Source organism: Saccoglossus kowalevskii, chromosome 19 (assembly GCF_978046115.1).
Source record: "Saccoglossus kowalevskii chromosome 19, keSacKowa6.1, whole genome shotgun sequence".
Classification (NCBI taxonomy): domain Eukaryota; kingdom Metazoa; phylum Hemichordata; class Enteropneusta; family Harrimaniidae; genus Saccoglossus; species Saccoglossus kowalevskii.
Genome location: NC_140659.1, coordinates 28,531,117 through 28,551,886, shown reverse-complemented (window position 1 = coordinate 28,551,886; position 20,770 = coordinate 28,531,117). Strand labels below are relative to the sequence as shown.

The window sequence follows — 20,770 nt, the reverse complement described above, 5'->3', positions numbered from 1 at the left end:
CGTTGTCAAAACATCACAGTACTTCTGCAACTTTGTTTATGATACAAATGAGGGTTAAATGAAAGAAAGAATGAATCACTTTGTAAAGTAAAATCAGATGCATAAATATTGTAAATGCATTAATTATTCATTGGGTTTTAATTTCAGTATTTTTACTGATAAGTGAAATCTGCTAAATCAATGTAAACATGTAGAATTAGGGTAGTCATTGCTTCACTGCTATATTATTATGAATATGATCAAAAGATAAATTTACTCTTTGAGTGCAAGATATTTTTCCCATCCAAAATTCAGTGCAAATATTTTCACATTTTGTAAAATTTTTATCTTTTTGGATCATACAGAGTGTCAGATGAGAAGGTTTATCAATTTTTATTAACATTTCATGTTGGAATCAGCTGACTATCAATATCATTTTGTAGAAGGTGGGAAAAGTTTACAATGACACTCAAAAAGGGTTAAGTACCAGTGACAAATAATGCTTAATGCACTCCAATATGCAGATACTCTGAGGAGTGTTTGTATAATGAAACAGAAATATGTAAATTATGATAATGCAGGTATTGATGATGTTTAGAATTTGTGTTTTAAGAGGGGTGTATGAAGTTTTGAAATCAAAGGTAAAATAATTGTAGATATTCTAGAAGATGCACCTGTGTGAGACGAATTCATTCTTCCTGTAGGTGTCATTTGAACATAGTTCAACCCTTGAAGGCTTGCCATTGGTGTATCATTCCCCATATCACCTTTATTAATACAAACATTTAGCAAATAATCGTCGAGATTCCATAAATAAAAATCACTAAATTAAGCTCAGATTGACCTGTGACATTTGGGGGAAATTAGAAAATCTGAAATCTGATAATAAAATCTAATCAAACACAATAAACTTATTTTGGTAAAATCCTTTGGCACAAAAAACATAATTCTAATCAGCTGACATAATGAACCAGTGTCATTCTATAGCAGGCTTTAATGCTATCATCTAATTATTCATAATTGTCCTTTTTTTTATTGACACAGCCTTGATGGTAAATCTTGGCCAAACAATGGGATTGTAAACTGACAAAAGGCCCACAATAACAAAAAAAAAAAAATTGTGGTCAACTTGGTCACCAAAATTTATTCCAGCAGGTGTTTTTATCCTATAATTGGCATTCAATTTTTGCTTTTTATAGATAGAGCCTGTAGTTATGGTTTCCTGTGCCCTAGGAACCTCTTTCTGAGTTCACTTAAAAGCCTTACACATAGAAAACTGTGAGGACTGATTTCCCTTTCAGGAAAAATATAATGCAAGTGAAAATAAAATATCGAGTACATTAGGCTACTTTAAACACTGAAGTCAACTATTGTCACTATTCAAAAAATAAAACCCACTTCATTTTTTCCCAAAAATTTCGATCAAATCCTGCAATCAATATGGAATTATTAAAATGTACTAAACTACGGTGGGAATGTGACCTGATTGGCTTTTAATTTACATTGAATGTTTCTTACAATACGGATTGACAGGTGCTTGGTCCATACACATATATAAATCATCCTGGTCATGTCCATCACGTTTCTTTTGTTCATACGCGACTCTCCAAGTCTCCTCACACAGAGCACCGTATTCCTGTAAAAAAAACAAGTTTTTATAATGTATGGATTGATAAGCAAGAGCAGTGTGCTTTATACCCCCACATCTCGCATCAAGAGCAGTGTGCAATATACCTTCACATCTCACATCAAGAGCAGTGTGCTATATACCCTCACATCTTGCATCAAGAGCAGTGTGATATATACCCTCACATCTCACATCAAGAGCAGTGTGATATATACCCTCACATCTCACATCAAGAGCAGTGTGATATATACGCTCACATCTCACATCAAGAGCAGTGTGATATATACCCCCACATCTCACATCAAGAGCAGTGTGATATATGCCCTCACATCTCGCATCAAGAGCAGTGTGATATATACCCTCACATCTCGCATCAAGAGCAGTGTGATATATACCCTCACATCTCACATCAAGAGCAGTGTGATATATACCCTCACATCTCACATCAAGAGCAGTGTGATATATACCCTCACATCAAGAGCAGTGTGATATATACCCTCACATCTCACATCAAGAGCAGTGTGATATATACCCTCACATCTCACATCAAGAGCAGTGTGATATATACCCTCAAATCTCACATCAAGAGCAGTGTGATATATACCCCCACATCTCACATCAAGAGCAGTGTGCTATATACCCTCACATCTCACATCAAGAGCAGTGTGATATATACCCTCACATCTCACATCAAGAGTAGTGTGATATATACCCTCACATCTCACATCAAGAGCAGTGTGATATATACCCTCACATCTCACATCAAGAGCAGTGTGATATATACCCTCACATCTCACATCAAGAGCAGTGTGCTATATACCCTCACATCTCACATCAAGAGCAGTGTGATATATGCCCTCACATCTCACATCAAGAGCAGTGTGATATATACCCTCACATCTCACATCAAGAGCAGTGTGATATATACCCTCACATCAAGAGTAGTGTGATATATACCCTCACATCTTGCATCAAGAGCAGTGTGATATATACCCTCACATCTCACATCAAGAGCAGTGTGCTATATACCCTCACATCTCACATCAAGAGCAGTGTGATATATACCCTCACATCTCACATCAAGAGCAGTGTGATATATACCCTCACATCTCACATCAAGAGCAGTGTGATATATACCCTCACATCTCACATCAAGAGTAGTGTGATATATACCCTCACATCTCACATCAAGAGCAGTGTGCTATATACCCTCACATCTCACATCAAGAGCAGTGTGATATATACCCTCACATCTCACATCAAGAGCAGTGTGATATATACCCTCACATCTCACATCAAGAGCAGTGTGCTATATACCCTCACATCTCACATCAAGAGTAGTGTGATATATACCCTCACATCTCACATCAAGAGCAGTGTGCTATATACCCTCACATCTCACATCAAGAGCAGTGTGATATATACCCTCACATCTCACATCAAGAGCAGTGTGATATATACCCTCATATCTCACATCAAGAGCAGTGTGATATATACCCTCACATCTCACATCAAGAGTAGTGTGATATATACCCTCACATCTCACATCAAGAGCAGTGTGCTATATACCCTCACATCTCACATCAAGAGTAGTGTGATATATACCCTCACATCTCACATCAAGAGCAGTGTGCTATATACCCTCACATCTCACATCAAGAGCAGTGTGATATATACCCTCACATCTCACATCAAGAGTAGTGTGATATATACCCTCACATCTCGCATCAAGAGCAGTGTGATATATACCCTCACATCTCACATCAAGAGCAGTGTGATATATACCCTCACATCTCACATCAAGAGTAGTGTGATATATACCCTCACATCTCACATCAAGAGCAGTGTGATATATACCCTCACATCTCACATCAAGAGCAGTGTGATATATACCCTCACATCTCGCATCAAGAGCAGTGTGATATATACCCTCACATCTCACATCAAGAGCAGTGTGATATATACCCTCACATCTCGCATCAAGAGCAGTGTGATATATACCCTCACATCTCGCATCAAGAGCAGTGTGATATATACCCTCACATCTCACATCAAGAGCAGTGTGATATATACCCTCACATCTCACATCAAGAGCAGTGTGATATATACCCTCACATCTCACATCAAGAGCAGTGTGCTATATACCCTCACATCTCACATCAAGAGCAGTGTGATATATACCCTCACATCTCACATCAAGAGCAGTGTGATATATACCCTCACATCTCGCATCAAGAGCAGTGTGATATATACCCTCACATCTCGTATCAAGAGCAGTGTGATATATACCCTCACATCTCACATCAAGAGCAGTGTGATATATACCCTCACATCTCACATCAAGAGCAGTGTGATATATACCCTCACATCTCACATCAAGAGCAGTGTGCTATATACCCTCACATCTCACATCAAGAGCAGTGTGATATATACCCTCACATCTCACATCAAGAGCAGTGTGATATATACCCTCACATCTCACATCAAGAGCAGTGTGATATATACCCTCACATCTCGCATCAAGAGCAGTGTGATATATACCCTCACATCTCACATCAAGAGCAGTGTGCTTATTTATGTTTCTTTACCCAGGATAATGGGTCTATCCCTCATTTACAAGTCTTTGCCCAGGATAATGGGAAAATTCCTCCTTTAAGTTTCTTTGCCCAGGATAATGGGAAAATTCCGCTTTTGAGTTTCTTTACCCAGGATAATGGGTCAATCACTTATTTAAGTTTCTTTACCCAGGGAAATGGGTCAATCCTTTATTTAAGTTTCTTCACCCAGGATAATGGGTCAATCCTTTATTTAAGTTTCTTTACCCAGGATAATGGGTCAATCCCTTATTTAAGTTTCTTCACCCAGGGTAATCGATCAATCCCTTATTTAAGTTTCTTCACCCAGGGAAATGGGTCAATCCTTTATTTAAGTTTCTTTACCCAGGATAATGGGTCAATCACTTATTTAAGTTTCTTTACCCAGGGTAATGGGTCAATCCCTTATTTAAGTTTCTTTACCCAGGATAATGGGTCAATCCTTTATTTAAGTTTCTTCACCCAGGATAATGGGTCAATCCTTTATTTAAGTTTCTTTACCCAGGATAATGGATCAATCCCTTATTTAAGTTTCTTTACCCAGGATAATGGTTCAATCCCTTATTTAAGTTTCTTCACCCAGGGAAATGGGTCAATCCTTTATTTAAGTTTCTTTACCCAGGATAATGGGTCAATCCTTTATTTAAGTTTCTTCACCCAGGGTAATGGGTCAATCCCTTATTTAAGTTTCTTTACCCAGGGTAATGGATCAATCCCTTATTTTAGTTTCTTTACCCAGGGCAATGGGTCAATCCCTTATTTAAGTTTCTTTACCCAGGGTAATGGGTCAATCACTTATTTAAGTTTCTTTACCCAGGGTAATGGGTCAATCCCTTATTTAAGTTTCTTCACCCAGGATAATGGATCAATCCCTTATTTAAGTTTCTTTACCCAGGGTAATGGGTCAATCCCTTATTTAAGTTTCTTTACCCAGGGTAATGGGTCAATCACTTATTTAAGTTTCTTTATCCAGGGTAATGGGTCAATCCCTTATTTAAGTTTCTTCACCCAGGGTAATGGGTCAATCCCTTATTTAAGTTTCTTTATCCAGGGTAATGGGTCAATCCCTTATTTAAGTTTCTTCACCCAGGGTAATCGATCAATCCCTTATTTAAGTTTCTTCACCCAGGGAAATGGGTCAATCCTTTATTTAAGTTTTTTTACCCAGGATAATGGGTCAATCACTTATTTAAGTTTCTTTACCCAGGGTAATGGGTCAATCCCTTATTTAAGTTTCTTTACCCAGGATAATGGGTCAATCCTTTATTTAAGTTTCTTCACCCAGGATAATGGGTCAATCCTTTATTTAAGTTTCTTTACCCAGGATAATGGATCAATCCCTTATTTAAGTTTCTTTACCCAGGATAATGGTTCAATCCCTTATTTAAGTTTCTTCACCCAGGGAAATGGGTCAATCCTTTATTTAAGTTTCTTTACCCAGGATAATGGGTCAATCCTTTATTTAAGTTTCTTTACCCAGGGTAATGGGTCAATCCTTTATTTAAGTTTCTTTACCCAGGATAATGGGTCAATCCTTTATTTAAGTTTCTTTACCCAGGGTAATGGGTCAATCCCTTATTTAAGTTTCTTTACCCAGGGTAATGGATCAATCTCTTATTTTAGTTTCTTTACCCAGGGCAATGGGTCAATCCCTTATTTAAGTTTCTTTACCCAGGGTAATGGGTCAATCACTTATTTAAGTTTCTTTACCCAGGGTAATGGGTCAATCCCTTATTTAAGTTTCTTCACCCAGGATAATGGATCAATCCCTTATTTAAGTTTCTTTACCCAGGGTAATGGGTCAATCCCTTATTTAAGTTTCTTTACCCAGGGTAATGGGTCAATCACTTATTTAAGTTTCTTTATCCAGGGTAATGGGTCAATCCCTTATTTAAGTTTCTTCACCCAGGGTAATGGGTCAATCCCTTATTTAAGTTTCTTTATCCAGGGTAATGGGTCAATCCCTTATTTAAGTTTCTTCACCCAGGGTAATGGGTCAATCCCTTATTTAAGTTTCTTTACCCAGGATAATGGGTCAATCCCTTATTTAAGTTTCTTCACCCAGGGTAATGGGTCAATCCCTTATTTACGTTTCTTTACCCAGGGTAATGGGTCAATCCCTTATTTATGTTTCTTTACCCAGGGTAATGGGTCAATCACTTATTTAAGTTTCTTTACCCAGGGTAATGGATCAATCTCTTATTTAAGTTTCTTTACCCAGGATAATGGGTCAATCACTTATTTAAGTTTCTTTATCCAGGATAATGGATTAATCAATTATTTACATGTCTCCCCGCAGGGTAATGGATCAGTCCCTGTTCTTAATAAAGGAACTCAGCAAAGGAAAGTTTATCAGCTTAAAGTAGGATTTAGATTGTATTATTATCCAAATCCCCCTTACAAGAGTTTTAAGGAGAAATTTTCATATGATGAATGTACTGATAATTGATGCACCAACATTTTGGTGCGTAAAATTATGGCATACAAAGAATACATAATAACTCAGTAATGCATGTACCAGTACTCACCACAAAACTTGAGAGAAATACTGCAAGATCTTCATAGCCAGATTGACTGGCGAGATCATGCGGGTAGTCGCCATTACAATTCTCTATCTCATATGCTAATATAGCACCAGGAGAATTGATCAAGAGGGCACACAACTCCCGAAGACCAAACTTGGCAGCAAAATGTATAAGTGTTGGAGTCTCTCTGGTCTTGGCCACTAAAAATCAATTGTTGAATATCATATTACAGTACATTTCAAAAAGTTATGAATGTTATTTATATAAATTTCAAATGACGATTGGAAACAACTCGAATGCACATGACTAGTCCGCCATATTGAATTCTTTAACGGACGGTGCAGCCTCCAACCCAGTTATAGATCTTCCTGATATCTGAAGTTGTGTGTTTAACTGTAGTGACATAATTACTTGTAATATTGTAAACTGCTTAATTTTTACATCTATGAATTTTGTTGACAAAATTTTGTGAAAGTTCGTACGACAGGAAAATATTTAGCAATTTTTTTTGACTTGCTAAATTCGAGAAAATTTGTCTCTTGACACGGTGCAATTAAACTGGTTTACAGTACACAAAATGTTGAATACATATTGAGGTTTCAACCTATTAATAATAATAATAATAATAATATCTTAGAAATAACATTTTCTATCAGTTATTGCAATATGTCCTGTATAAATCAGCTATGATTGAGAGAAAGACGCAAAGACTCGTGGATAAATGAATTACCAAAATTATCGTGTCAATATAAACCTCAGGAAAAATGATTTACAACAAGTCATTGTCAATGACACGTCCCCGTTCCGTTCATATTTGAGTGACATATACATTCAAAGCAGATCATGACCGCAATGCACCTGCATATGTACAACACATTGTGCTAAATCTGAACAAAATCCATCCATGCATGACTGAGATTCGGTTCTGGAATTGTGAAAATGGCCTTAAAATGGCCATCATTCCGCTATTGTTAAGCAGATCATGATACAAATGCACATATCTATTTGTGACATGATGTACCATGTGTGTGTGAAGTTTGAACTTGATCAATCCAGACATGTCTTGGATACGGATCCAGAACTGAATTCTTTAACAAAATGGCCGCCAGTCGGCCATTTCGAACTTGATCCGAAAAAAAAAGACGTGCATCAAGGTCCTATTATGTTTAATGTATGTACCAAATTTGAATGAAATCCGTCCATGCATAACTGAGATCCGGGTCCGGAATGGTGAAAATGTGCGATTTCAATGCATTTTCGGCCTTAAAGCGGCCGCCATTTGGCTATCGTTAATGAGATCATGAAACAAATGCACATACATGTACATATTTGTGACATGATGTACCTTGTGTGTGTGAAGTTTAAACTCGATCAATCCAAGCATGTCTCAGATACAGATCCAGAACTGAATTCTTTAAAACAAAATGGCCGCCAGTCGGCCATTTCAAACCCGATCCAAAAAAAAAAATGACGTGCATCAAGGTCCTTTTATGTTTAATGTATGTACCAAATTTGAACAAAATCCGTCCATGCATAACTGAGATCTGGGTCCGGAATGGTGAAAATGTGCGATTTTGATGCATTTTCGGCCTTAAAATGGCCGCTATTCGGCTATCGTTAATCGGATCATGAAAAAAATGCATGTGCATATGTCCCATATAATGTGTGATGTATGAGTGAAGTTTGAACTTAATCGGTCCATGCATGTTCGAGATACAGGTGATCACGGACGCACGGACGCACGGGCGGACGCACACAGGGCAAAACATAAGTCCCCGTTTTCGAACTGCGTCCGAACGGGGACTAAAAAGTCACAGGTTTCTGAAAAAGCCAATACTGATGCAAGGAGGATCAAAAAACAGATGATTTTTTTTAAAAATATAATCAATATATTTACATAACAAAAGATATAACCCACTATCTTAGGGGGCATTGTTGTCCTGAAACACTAATTGTCATTCGTCGTGTTTTGGAACTATTTTTAGTTGTTAAAATAAACCTGAGTAATTTTAGTAAAACTATTGATTGATGTGTAGTCAATGGGAAATTAATTTGGTCAAAAATTTACAAAAAAATTATCATAAAATACATTAAAACATGCAAAAAATTGCTACAAATGATGACAGGAAAAAGCATGAACTCACCTGCTTGCATTTCATGTACTATTGAGCCCATTTTATCCAGTCCTTCCCATGGCATGCTCTTTTTGTAGTTTGATGTCAAAATGTTATCTAGCACAACCACGTCACTTGGTGATATTTCCATCGCTTGGCATAGAAAATCAATTGGATTGAGTGTATCCAAAATGTAGTCACTGATGTGTTTTAGTTTATCCTCAAATTTGAAGCGACATTCTCCAAGACTGCTGAGAACACCTGGTTTTGTAACTGTAGCTATGGCACTTCCTGGTGGAAAATCTAAACATCAAAAAAGAACACAAATTTAACATATACGGTAGTAAAAATTTTATCAATATATGCGAGGAATGTAAACAGTCATGGTTGTCTGCTCAAAATATTTTTTGCTTTATCAAATAACATAATTCTCTCAAATAAACCATTTGAACAGTTTTCCCTCTGGCCAACTGAAAACTAAGTGGATGCCATTTAATTATTAAAATACTAAATTCTCTCTTCAGATAAATATGTGACCTTAAAGTAATATAGTAGAACCTAATTCAGAAATCAAAACAGGCTATAAAGCTCTATAACAATAATAAGTTTAGCATTAATAATATCCCTATAAATGGGACACATACCCTGAATGAATTAAATCACTATGATATTAATAATATCCCTATAAATGGGACACATACCCTGAATGAATTAAATCACTATGATATTAATAATATCCCTATAAATGGGACACATACCCTGAATGAATTAAATCACTATGATATTAATAATATCCCTATAAATGGGATACATACCCTGAATGAATTAAATCACTATGATATTAATAATATCCCTATAAATGGGACACATACCCTGAATGAATTAAATCACTATGATATTAATAATATCCCTATAAATGGGACACATACCCTGAATGAATTAAATCACTATGATATTAATAATATCCCTATAAATGGGACACATACCCTGAATGAATTAAATCACTATGATATTAATAATATCCCTATAAATGGGACACATACCCTGAATGAATTAAATCACTATGATATTATGTGGACAATGCACGTACAATTATGCAACTAGAGATTGGATGATGCTAAGATGATTTAAACAAGATTATATGCAAAGGACAGACAGACAGACAGACAGACAGACTGCATGGCAACATTAGCTCCCATGTGATCATTCAGCACTTATACAGAACAAAAGCACAATTATTACCTTGTGGGACTTGCACAGTTAAAGTAAATTCATTTAGTCTTGTTGCTTCCATATCGATTTCTTTTGTTGCACTTTTGAACTTGACTGTGTATTTTGTAGTGGTGTCTGTGAGAAGGGCTGCTTTTAAAATAACAACTAATGTAGCAGCTTCCTGTGTTCAAATAATAGTTCAAATGTAACATGCATCATGATATATGTTTATAGTTTTAGTACTACATTGATCAGTTAGTCTAAGATTGTCTCTCTCATTGAATAATCAGCTCATTGATCATTTACGTCATTGAGGCCTACTAAAAAATGAAAATAACCTGAATTGATTTATTTAGCAATAAATTGTATTCCTAGTCAATATACCAGAATATTTTTTTGTATTTTAATGGACAGTTGTCATTGTGTGTTAAAACACCTACACCATTGGTGTTTGTGGTAGAGATGTTCGCCATATCTCAATTGTAAGCTGGTGACACAGAGTGAAAAAATTGTACATAAAGATGATGACATATTGCACACTTTATTTATACAACTAGATGCTGGTGAAACTAAAATCAGTTAATTAAGTGCTAAACTTCAACATCTTACTTACAAAATATTAAATTTACTTTTAAAGTTTAATAATCATACAGTATAGGAGAAAATTAACTTACGCCACACAAAGCTTTGGAAGGTTGGATAACCATCTTGTCTTTATTTAGTTTTTTAGCAATATCCCTAGGGTATTTGCTTTTCTTTGTTGACTTCCGTGCTGGCCTGTCAACTCTTACATACATGTCTACAAAAAGATTTGAAATACAGCACTTGAGGAAAATGTTAAGATTTTAAATTGACATTTAAATACTGGGGTATTCGCAAATATAGTCACAGAGATCTCTTTGACAGTAAGGGGAGACTTGTTTTCACCACAAAATAGAGCTCCATTCTTTATTGTCTTGGTGACCATTTTTCCAAATACCATAGTTATATAGAGTAACATGATAGTGGAGACAGTGAGAATTGAAAAGAGAAGTAAGCTAAAATTCTATGAAATGACCATCCACAAATGACTTATCTTTTTTACATTTTTACAATTATAAGAAAATATTATAAAGAAAATAAGAAGAAGAAAAGCAAGTACACTTAGTCATAAATATGATCTAGTAAGAAGTCGTAATTTAAATGAATGGTCATTCTATTATTATCGCCACTAACAAACCCCATTTGTTTTGAAAAGTTTCTAGGGCTTTACATTTTAGAGGCTCTATATTGCTCCATTGGAATAAAAATACTTTTAAAGAAATTTATAAAGTTAAAGAAAAGTAAAGTCTTATTTTCTTTACAGCAAAAAATTACGATAATTACGATACGATAACGTATAATTAAAAATGCCACTCTGGTCGACTTGTGGCTGAATTGTTTTTAATTTTTTAAATTGCAATCATATGAAAGAATTGGTGCTTGTAGACTGCCCATACTATACTCAGATAAATAGCTTTTTTCATTGTGTTCAAGTGTCAAATAAAAAAAATTACAATTTTAAGATTTTATGCAACTTCTCGCTCAAAATTTTCTCACAGAAACATTACCCAGGGAAATACCTTTCATTGTCAACGTAACATAACAACGAACATAACAGTGTAACTGTAAAATACCTTATTTCAGATGGAATTAATTTCTTGCTGATAAGATTTTTTCGGTGTGAAAAGTTGAATGTAAACTATAGGAAAACGGGTATAATTATATTTAGGCTGGATTTTATTTCCACTGAATCATCATTCAGCTAAAATCAATTCCAAGCAGAAATAAAGTATATTTTACAGTATTGTGTAGTGTTTCAATGGAATTTGATATGGGCACCTCCATCAAACACATTATACTTTCAAATTATGTTGACATACACAGGAAAGACTAACTGTAGGTTTACAATTACAGGTACCAGTATGTTTGGTTTTGTACAGTATTCCAGTCACGTACTCTAAAATGATTAATTTTCACTGGGTTAAAATTTTGCTGATTTATCATTTGAGGGATATTTAGTGGGTTTTAAATTCATGGTTTTATTATTTAGATAATGTGTTCAATGCTAAATTTTACATAGTCACTGTGTTTTAATTTAGCACATTTTTCAGTCAGCAAAATAAGCAAAATTACAACCCAGTGAATAATTAAACCTTTTACAGTAATCACACGTATCCTTATATTTCTTATAAGCATATTCTATTATGCCCACTCATATTTACTTTGTCAGTATAAAAGAAAAACAATTTCAACAGATATATCATAATAAATTCTTTCATTTTTGTTTGATAAGATGACATGGCATTGTATTGTGACTTAAAAGGTATTCTAAGTATAACAATTCATTGACCATCTTCCCCCAACGTAACCCAGACACATTCATATGCAAATTATAGTTACTATGTTTTGAACTTTGTCAACTTTATAAGCACAGGAAATCTGAATTGTTCAAATTACAGACATCGAGTTACGAAAACATTGAGTTACAAAAATGACCATGTGTAATTTTGCGAGGCCATGCCCGAATTGTAACTCGTTATACAACTAACAGAATTTCAACTCACGAGCAATTTTTGTTTTGTTTAACGTTGTATATTTCCTGTAATTTGATGTTCAGTTAACTGATAATTAATACTGGAGTTACTAAAATTGAGCTATTTTACAGAGTGAAGTAATTATAATTTAAAAAGTGGTTGTCTAATATTTTTTTAATCTAATAGTAAACAGAATCATCACAATAGTTGAAAGTCAAACAATGGAAATGATTCAACTACAAAATGTGTCAGCCAAATACTTGTTTTTTGCTAAAATTCCACTCACTGGTCTAATTAGACTTAATTGTTTACTCCATATAATTATAAAGCTTGTATCTCAAAGCATTGTGATCAGCAGCTAGCATATAAATTTTCCTCACAAAAATGCAAGTCACAATAAATTAAATATGTTGCAAGCTATCCTCGCAATTTCCGATGATTCACCCGTAAATGTAACATTAGAATTTCAAGTGGTCATTCCTAATTACAACTGTCAAGAACTGTTGCCACAGTGACAATAGCCGGGAAAAGAAAAAAATGCAATCTTACCGTCTGGTGGGGTAGCCATTTCTATTGCCTGAAACACCACAGATGCTATTTTCTCTATATCATCTGTTGCAGAAACCAACATCCATTCTGTAAATACTGGATTTCTCTTCACAAATTCAGTGTAGTCAACCGAGTCCACTTCCACACCACAGAGAAACCCAATTGGGTTTATCAATAAATTGTGAATATACTCATCGTAAAGTTCGATATACTGTGGTGATATGATAAGTAATTGTGCACGGGCAGATTTGATTATCGACGATGCCTTGTCATTGAGAGGTAGTTTGGATACGTCCTCCCAAAATACTTTACAGCTGCTTTCAAACTGACCACAAAGATATGAACTCCACGATAGTCCATCTTCAACGTACAATAGGCATAGATCATAAACTGTTAAAAAAAATAGAAAAATAAAGACTATACATTTTGATCACCTCATTTTTTTTCCAGCTAAAAATTTGATACAACATTTCGCACATTTTTCTATAATAATTTGTTTGTTAATTTTGGAAATAAACAATTCTATTGGATTGAGGTATTGATCAATAAATAGATAAGATATGCAATAAATTATGCTGCATGTCGAATGATGTCACCAAACATTACATAATGAGATTAATAATTCATGGCGATATTGGGTTAAAACAAATAAGTAAACAAAAACTAGAGTAGCAGCAGGCAACCTTGTGGCATTGAAATTTTAAACCCATTTGGGGATGCCCATTTCCCAGCAGTCTTTATAATCATCTCTTTTTTGTGAAAATGCTCAACTGTACAAACAGGAGTATTCATAGATCATAATAAAACTTATTAATTATACATCTGTCACCATAACATAAAAGTTACAGCGTGCTGTAATTTTGCGGTATTTTACAAAGTATTTTCATCCTACCATATTAGGAAACGCGAATTCCAAATATGGAATGATTATGCGCGTAAAAACAAACATGGCTGCCACCAGAGTTTGACCGTACTCCACACAAAGAATTTCACTGATCTTGTTCTAAACTTTTTGGATTTTGGCATTCTCATGTTGGAAGGAAAAGATGTATAATAATAAGGTTATTAATAATATGAAATAATATTTAATATCAGATCTCAAGAATAATGATGTGTCGACACTAATGTGTCGCTCATCTACTGTATCTGGCAGAATGCACTACAGTAATATGAGGTTATTACAAGGATACCTCAAAGTATGCACTCAGACAGTATGCCATCGCATCAACCTACGCTGCACGTCAGTCGATACTCCCGCTGTACTGTCTTCATGCATACTTTTTGGTATCCTTGTAACAACCTCATATTACTGTAATGCATTCTTCCAGATACAGTAGGTGAGCGACACATCAGTCAGTTATGCCCAGGTGATTCAGTCAGATACAGTAGGTGAGCGACACATCAGTCAGTTATGCCCAGGTGATTCAGTCAGATACAGTAGGTGAGCGACACATCAGTCAGTTATGCCCAGGTGATTCAGCCAGATACAGTAGGTGAGCGACACATCAGTCAGTTATGCCCAGGTGATTCAGTCAGATACAGTAGGTGAGCGACACATCAGTCAGTTATGCCCAGGTGATTCAGTCAGATACAGTAGGTGAGCGACACATCAGTCAGTTATGCCCAGGTGATTCAGTCAGATACAGTAGGTGAGCGACACATCAGTCAAGTATGCCCAGGTGATTCAGTCAGATACAGTAGGTGAGCGACACATCAGTCAAGTATGCCCAGGTGATTCAGTCAGATACAGTAGGTGAGCGACACATCAGTCAGGTATGCCCAGGTGATTCAGTCAGATACAGTAGGTGAGCGACACATCAGTCAGTTATGCCCAGGTGATTCAGTCAGATACAGTAGGTGAGCGACACATCAGTCAAGTATGCCCAGGTGATTCAGTCAGATACAGTAGGTGAGCGACACATCAGTCAGGTATGCCCAGGTGATTCAGTCAGATACAGTAGGTGAGCGACACATCAGTCAGTTATGCCCAGGTGATTCAGTCAGATACAGTAGGTGAGCGACACATCAGTCAAGTATGCCCAGGTGATTCAGTCAGATACAGTAGGTGAGCGACACATCAGTCAGGTATGCCCAGGTGATTCTTCCAGATACAGTAGGTGAGCGACACATCAGTCAGGTATGCCCAGGTGATTCAGCCAGATACAGTAGGTGAGCGACACATCAGTCAGGTATGCCCAGGTGATTCAGTCAGATACAGTAGGTGAGCGACACATCAGTCAGGTATGCCCAGGTGATTCAGTCAGATACAGTAGGTGAGCGACACATCAGTCAGGTATGCCCAGGTGATTCAGCCAGATACAGTAGGTGAGCGACACATCAGTCAGGTATGCCCAGGTGATTCAGTCAGATACAGTAGGTGAGCGACACATCAGTCAGGTATGCCCAGGTGATTCTTCCAGATACAGTAGGTGAGCGACACATCAGTCAGGTATGCCCAGGTGATTCTTCCAGATACAGTAGGTGAGCGACACATCAGTCAGTTATGCCCAGGTGATTCAGTCAGATACAGTAGGTGAGCGACACATCAGTCAGTTATGCCCAGGTGATTCAGTCAGATACAGTAGGTGAGCGACACATCAGTCAGTTATGCCCAGGTGATTCAGTCAGATACAGTAGGTGAGCGACACATCAGTCAGGTATGCCCAGGTGATTCAGTCAGATACAGTAGGTGAGCGACACATCAGTCAGTTATGCCCAGGTGATTCTTCCAGATACAGTAGGTGAGCGACACATCAGTCAGTTATGCCCAGGTGATTCAGTCAGATACAGTAGGTGAGCGACACATCAGTCAGTTATGCCCAGGTGATTCAGTCAGATACAGTAGGTGAGCGACACATCAGTCAGGTATGCCCAGGTGATTCAGTCAGATACAGTAGGTGAGCGACACATCAGTCAGTTATGCCCAGGTGATTCAGTCAGATACAGTAGGTGAGCGACACATCAGTCAGTTATGCCCAGGTGATTCAGTCAGATACAGTAGGTGAGCGACACATCAGTCAGGTATGCCCAGGTGATTCTTCCAGATACAGTAGGTGAGCGACACATCAGTCAGTTATGCCCAGGTGATTCAGTCAGATACAGTAGGTGAGCGACACATCAGTCAGGTATGCCCAGGTGATTCAGTCAGATACAGTAGGTGAGCGACACATCAGTCAGTTATGCCCAGGTGATTCAGTCAGATACAGTAGGTGAGCGACACATCAGTCAGTTATGCCCAGGTGATTCAGTCAGATACAGTAGGTGAGCGACACATCAGTCAGGTATGCCCAGGTGATTCAGCCAGATACAGTAGGTGAGCGACACATCAGTCAGTTATGCCCAGGTGATTCAGTCAGATACAGTAGGTGAGCGACACATCAGTCAGTTATGCCCAGGTGATTCAGTCAGATACAGTAGGTGAGCGACACATCAGTCAGGTATGCCCAGGTGATTCAGCCAGATACAGTAGGTGAGCGACACATCAGTCAGTTATGCCCAGGTGATTCAGTCAGATACAGTAGGTGAGCGACACATCAGTCAGGTATGCCCAGGTGATTCAGTCAGATACAGTAGGTGAGCGACACATCAGTCAGTTATGCCCAGGTGATTCAGTCAGATACAGTAGGTGAGCGACACATCAGTCAGGTATGCCCAGGTGATTCAGTCAGATACAGTAGGTGAGCGACACATCAGTCAGGTATGCCCAGGTGATTCAGTTAACCCTTGATTACAAGCTTGAAAACTTGACATTATTTTGAAGCAATATACATTTCATTATTTGATAGAAACAAATTGCATCATGGGAGGAATTGTACTATTTTGACCAGAACATAGTTTGACTCTTTGGAATCATGAGGTGAATTTGCTATATCCCCTGTAATTTAATGCAAATTCATTACTATTATACCCAAGGGAGGAGTGGAGAGAGGTGAATATAAGGCCAATATTTTCATGTATACTCAGGGGAATTTATATTTTTTACTCCAACTCTCAAAACTTAATTACTGTTAAATACTTTATTTGAGCTGGAATTAATTTTCACTGAAACGACTTTTTGGGTCTTTTTGTATGGAATTTATTTTCACTGATTTTTGAGTTGAATGTCAAATATAGGAAAAAAAATTACACTCGCTGGATTCTATTTTCACTGAATCACTTCTTCAGCAAAAATAACGAAAATAAAGTATTTTATAGTTAATCCATTTTGAGCAAACAATTTATATGCACATTTATAAAATTAAAGGACATTTACAAAAAAAATTACAAGAGAAGGATTTTTTTTGTTTGTGGTCACTACAAAGCTGAATATAAGTGAACTAATGTTGCCATTGATTACATACAAAACAGTACATTAAAGTAATTAATCAGTGGTGTGGTCATAGATCAATATGTAACAAGTGACTAGCACCACATTGTGCCAGTATAAAAATAGATGTTAATCTGCAATCATTTAGATAGTCACTCATGGACTTGTAACTATGGTGTAAACTATTTTTCCTATGGCTGATGATTGTTCAGGGAATAAACAATGGTATGCGCAAATAATGTAAACACTGTTCCCCAAAATGCAGCATTTTATTGTTCAGAAAAGTTAAGACGAAGTTTTATGACTACTTGGTCAAATTTGCATGTTTCAAGAGGAGTGGGCACTTAGTCGACCTTGAAAGAAGAGATTCGTGCTGGATTGGACATGGGTTGAATATGGCATTGTGTAATTTGATGTTAATAATAATAATAATAACTTTATTGCATCCTTAGAAGTACAAATGTTCTATTGGTTTACAGCAATAAATATATAAGTGATTAAAATAATATCAAAGTATGATAACGTAAAAAATAGAAAAAAAAAAGAGTCAAGGTATTATATCCACAGAAAGCTTATTTCTTAAAATGAATGATTTATGTAAAAATTCTCCTAAAAGTTTTTTTATATTTCTGTCATTACTTTTCATTAAATATGTGAATTTTTGCAGGTTGGTAATGATTTCTTTGGGGAATAAAATATGTATAATGTTATGAATATGTATAAATTGAATAAAATATTAAGTTCTTAATGTTTAAATTTTTTTTATGGATAATTACTTTAACATGACTTTTTATAAAAATTGTTCCCAAACTGTTAAATTTTGCAGATTTTTAGGCACTTTTTCTCCTGACAAATTGATGACATGTCTAATAGTCAAATATGTGTAACTTTTAAAAAAAAATATTTTGATAAATTTGTTGCCACCATTTTTAGGTTGAATACCAAAAAAAAAACTCCTAAAAAAACTGCCATACATTTTAAGGCAACTGAATACACAGAAATTAAAACCAAGCGAGTGACCTATTGTGATCCCCTGCCCATTAGTTTAACATAGTGGTGGAAATATCACTTGAATTCACAACGCATGAATGTAAAAAAAATATATAACATAAATGACATCAAAAATCATAAACTTTTTAAGGGAAATGAAAACAAAAACTTAAGTATCGAACAGAAGAAGTGTACTTTTCTAAACGAGCTGTTTTAGTAGACAAACCCAATGAGAATGTTCACTGATGTTCTTTGAAAAAAATAACATGCACTTTAAAGGGCAGTGATTGTCACGCAGTGCGTGTTCGAATTTCATGTAAATAAACAATGTATTTTACAGGCGTTGTGTACGTCGCTATGAGTCCCATATCAAACAGAACACGGCACCTTTTAAACTTTTTAAGATTTTAGTGTGATTAGCATATGCATAATTTTTTATAAACATTAAATGAAAATTACACCACAAATATTATTTAAGGAAAATGATAGTATAACTTGTTTATTGCAACTTTCCTTGAACTTGAACTTCACCTGAAATCTAATAGTGTTTGCAAATCATATGGGGAAAAAGGTAGCATTATTTTTGAAAAAATAAATTATAAATTGCATTCTAGAAAAACTTTTGAATTTGAATTGTTCATTCTATGTTGCAGATGATGTAATTTGCCTCCCACTAACACCAACAATTAAATATTTATCACCAATAGACCTTGCCACCAACAAGAAGCAGAATGATATAAGTACACCCTTGATGGCTACATTTCACAGTCAAGTTGCCATGGGGCGAGAAGGGTAAAAATTATTTAAATTAACATTTTTCTAACAATTCCGATGCCCATTGTGTAATTTTCTTTTTTTACCTTATTCAAACCATAGATCAGGAAGCACACTGCCATTAATGCGACCCACCCACTGTTTGATTGGGTGATCCCTTAAAACGATTCCCTGTTCAGTGATTTGATGAAAATAAGCGAAATACAGACAAGTGTTTCTTTTCCCTCAAGATATCACAAAAATCAATAGTCTAACAAAAGATGGAAGTTACTTCCTTGTGTCGATAAACATCCTTGTCGAAATTACGAACTCTGGGAGGTGGTGAACGCCAAAACAAGAATAACTTCTATAATATCATCGTTCTGTACGAATAAAATGTGTTATTAGTTTAATATTACTTCCATATGTTCTTACCTTCCATCGTAATTAAGGAAAATAGCTGAATACAACCAGTTACGTCTCAGAAGGTCACAAAGGTTGAATTTTTGAACCGAACTTCCTTGCTGTGGGCCGATCGATGCGTACAGTAAAGTTATGCGATCTTTACCCACCGAACTTCGGCTAAGTGCACTCTCAAGTTGCCGCCATGACAAATATCGGCACGCTCTGCTGTACTCTGAGATACTTCTTTTTGCCCACCGTCAACTTGAATTCAGCAAACGCGTTCAAACTAGCGTTACAGCCATATTTGTTAAATGTCTGACGTTCAATACACAAAGGCGGAACTATTCGAAATAATACAGCTCGCAATTACCGTCGTCATATTTCCGGGTTCATGGGGTAAAGTTCAAAGGTAGCTGAGTGAGCGTCTTGTTTGATTTTTTCCTGTATTGTTATTTTTTATGTTTTCAGAATTTATTACGTTATTGTACTTTTTATCAAAACCTCAAATATGGGATAATCGGCCCCTTGAGATTGGGGGGGGGGGGGTTACTCTCAAGCATGCGGACAGAGAGGTGCAGCTCGAACCTCTTGACCACAACTGTCGAATTGCCACTTTCGCAATAAATGTTCACTACTCTTCAGTCAAGACTGGAACGTCAAGCAACCAATCCCGTCTATCTACTAGTATATGGGTTAGGGATCAGACCTTTTGAAATCATGGTGGGGGCTGGAAAATTAGGTGAAAACAAATTGTAAGCTAGACAGAGAAAAACAAATCCATGTAAGGTGTTTGCAGGAAAAATAAATAAAAATGTAGACAAGACACTGGGATATAATTGCACTCAAGGCTGGCCACAATCTTCCAGTCACCCACATGATTTCGAATATTTGATTCCTAAACCAAAGTTTACATTACCGAACAGTTGCGACTAAATAAACAATATTACCAGGACTAGATCAAAATAAATTGTTATGCTATTTCCGGATGCGCCACCTCCCATTAGCGTATCCGCAGTAAACTCTTCCGGGGGCGGGGGTATCTGTAACTCACTATCTAAAACGTTCACCCTGGGAGCTGAAAATGTAATGAGGGCGTGGTATTAGTCGTATGATTTTCCAAATCTGTAATAGACACTCGAGTGACTCATTGGTCACGGGTGG

At 36.4% G+C, this 20,770-nt stretch overlaps 1 protein-coding gene across 2 annotated transcripts in view; it reads right to left on the bottom strand.

The window, feature by feature from the left end:
* The window catches only part of LOC102806852 (phosphoinositide 3-kinase adapter protein 1-like), a 44,378-nt gene extending 24,407 nt beyond the window's left edge, over nt 1-19,971 (bottom strand). The window contains exons 1-8 of one of the 2 annotated variants that reach the window (XM_085493998.1): nt 19,640-19,971; nt 13,156-13,545; nt 10,726-10,850; nt 10,082-10,232; nt 8,870-9,142; nt 6,729-6,925; nt 1,498-1,615; nt 654-746 (exon numbers count right to left, since the gene is read on the bottom strand). In XM_085493998.1, coding sequence (XP_085350124.1) covers nt 654-746; nt 1,498-1,615; nt 6,729-6,925; nt 8,870-9,142; nt 10,082-10,232; nt 10,726-10,850; nt 13,156-13,545; nt 19,640-19,646 — 1,354 coding nt within the window. In that variant the 5' untranslated portion in view covers nt 19,647-19,971. The remainder of the gene's footprint in view (nt 1-653; nt 747-1,497; nt 1,616-6,728; nt 6,926-8,869; nt 9,143-10,081; nt 10,233-10,725; nt 10,851-13,155; nt 13,546-19,639) is intronic. The other variant, XM_085493999.1, reaches the window with a different exon arrangement.
* Between the last annotated feature and the right edge of the window lie 799 nt (nt 19,972-20,770).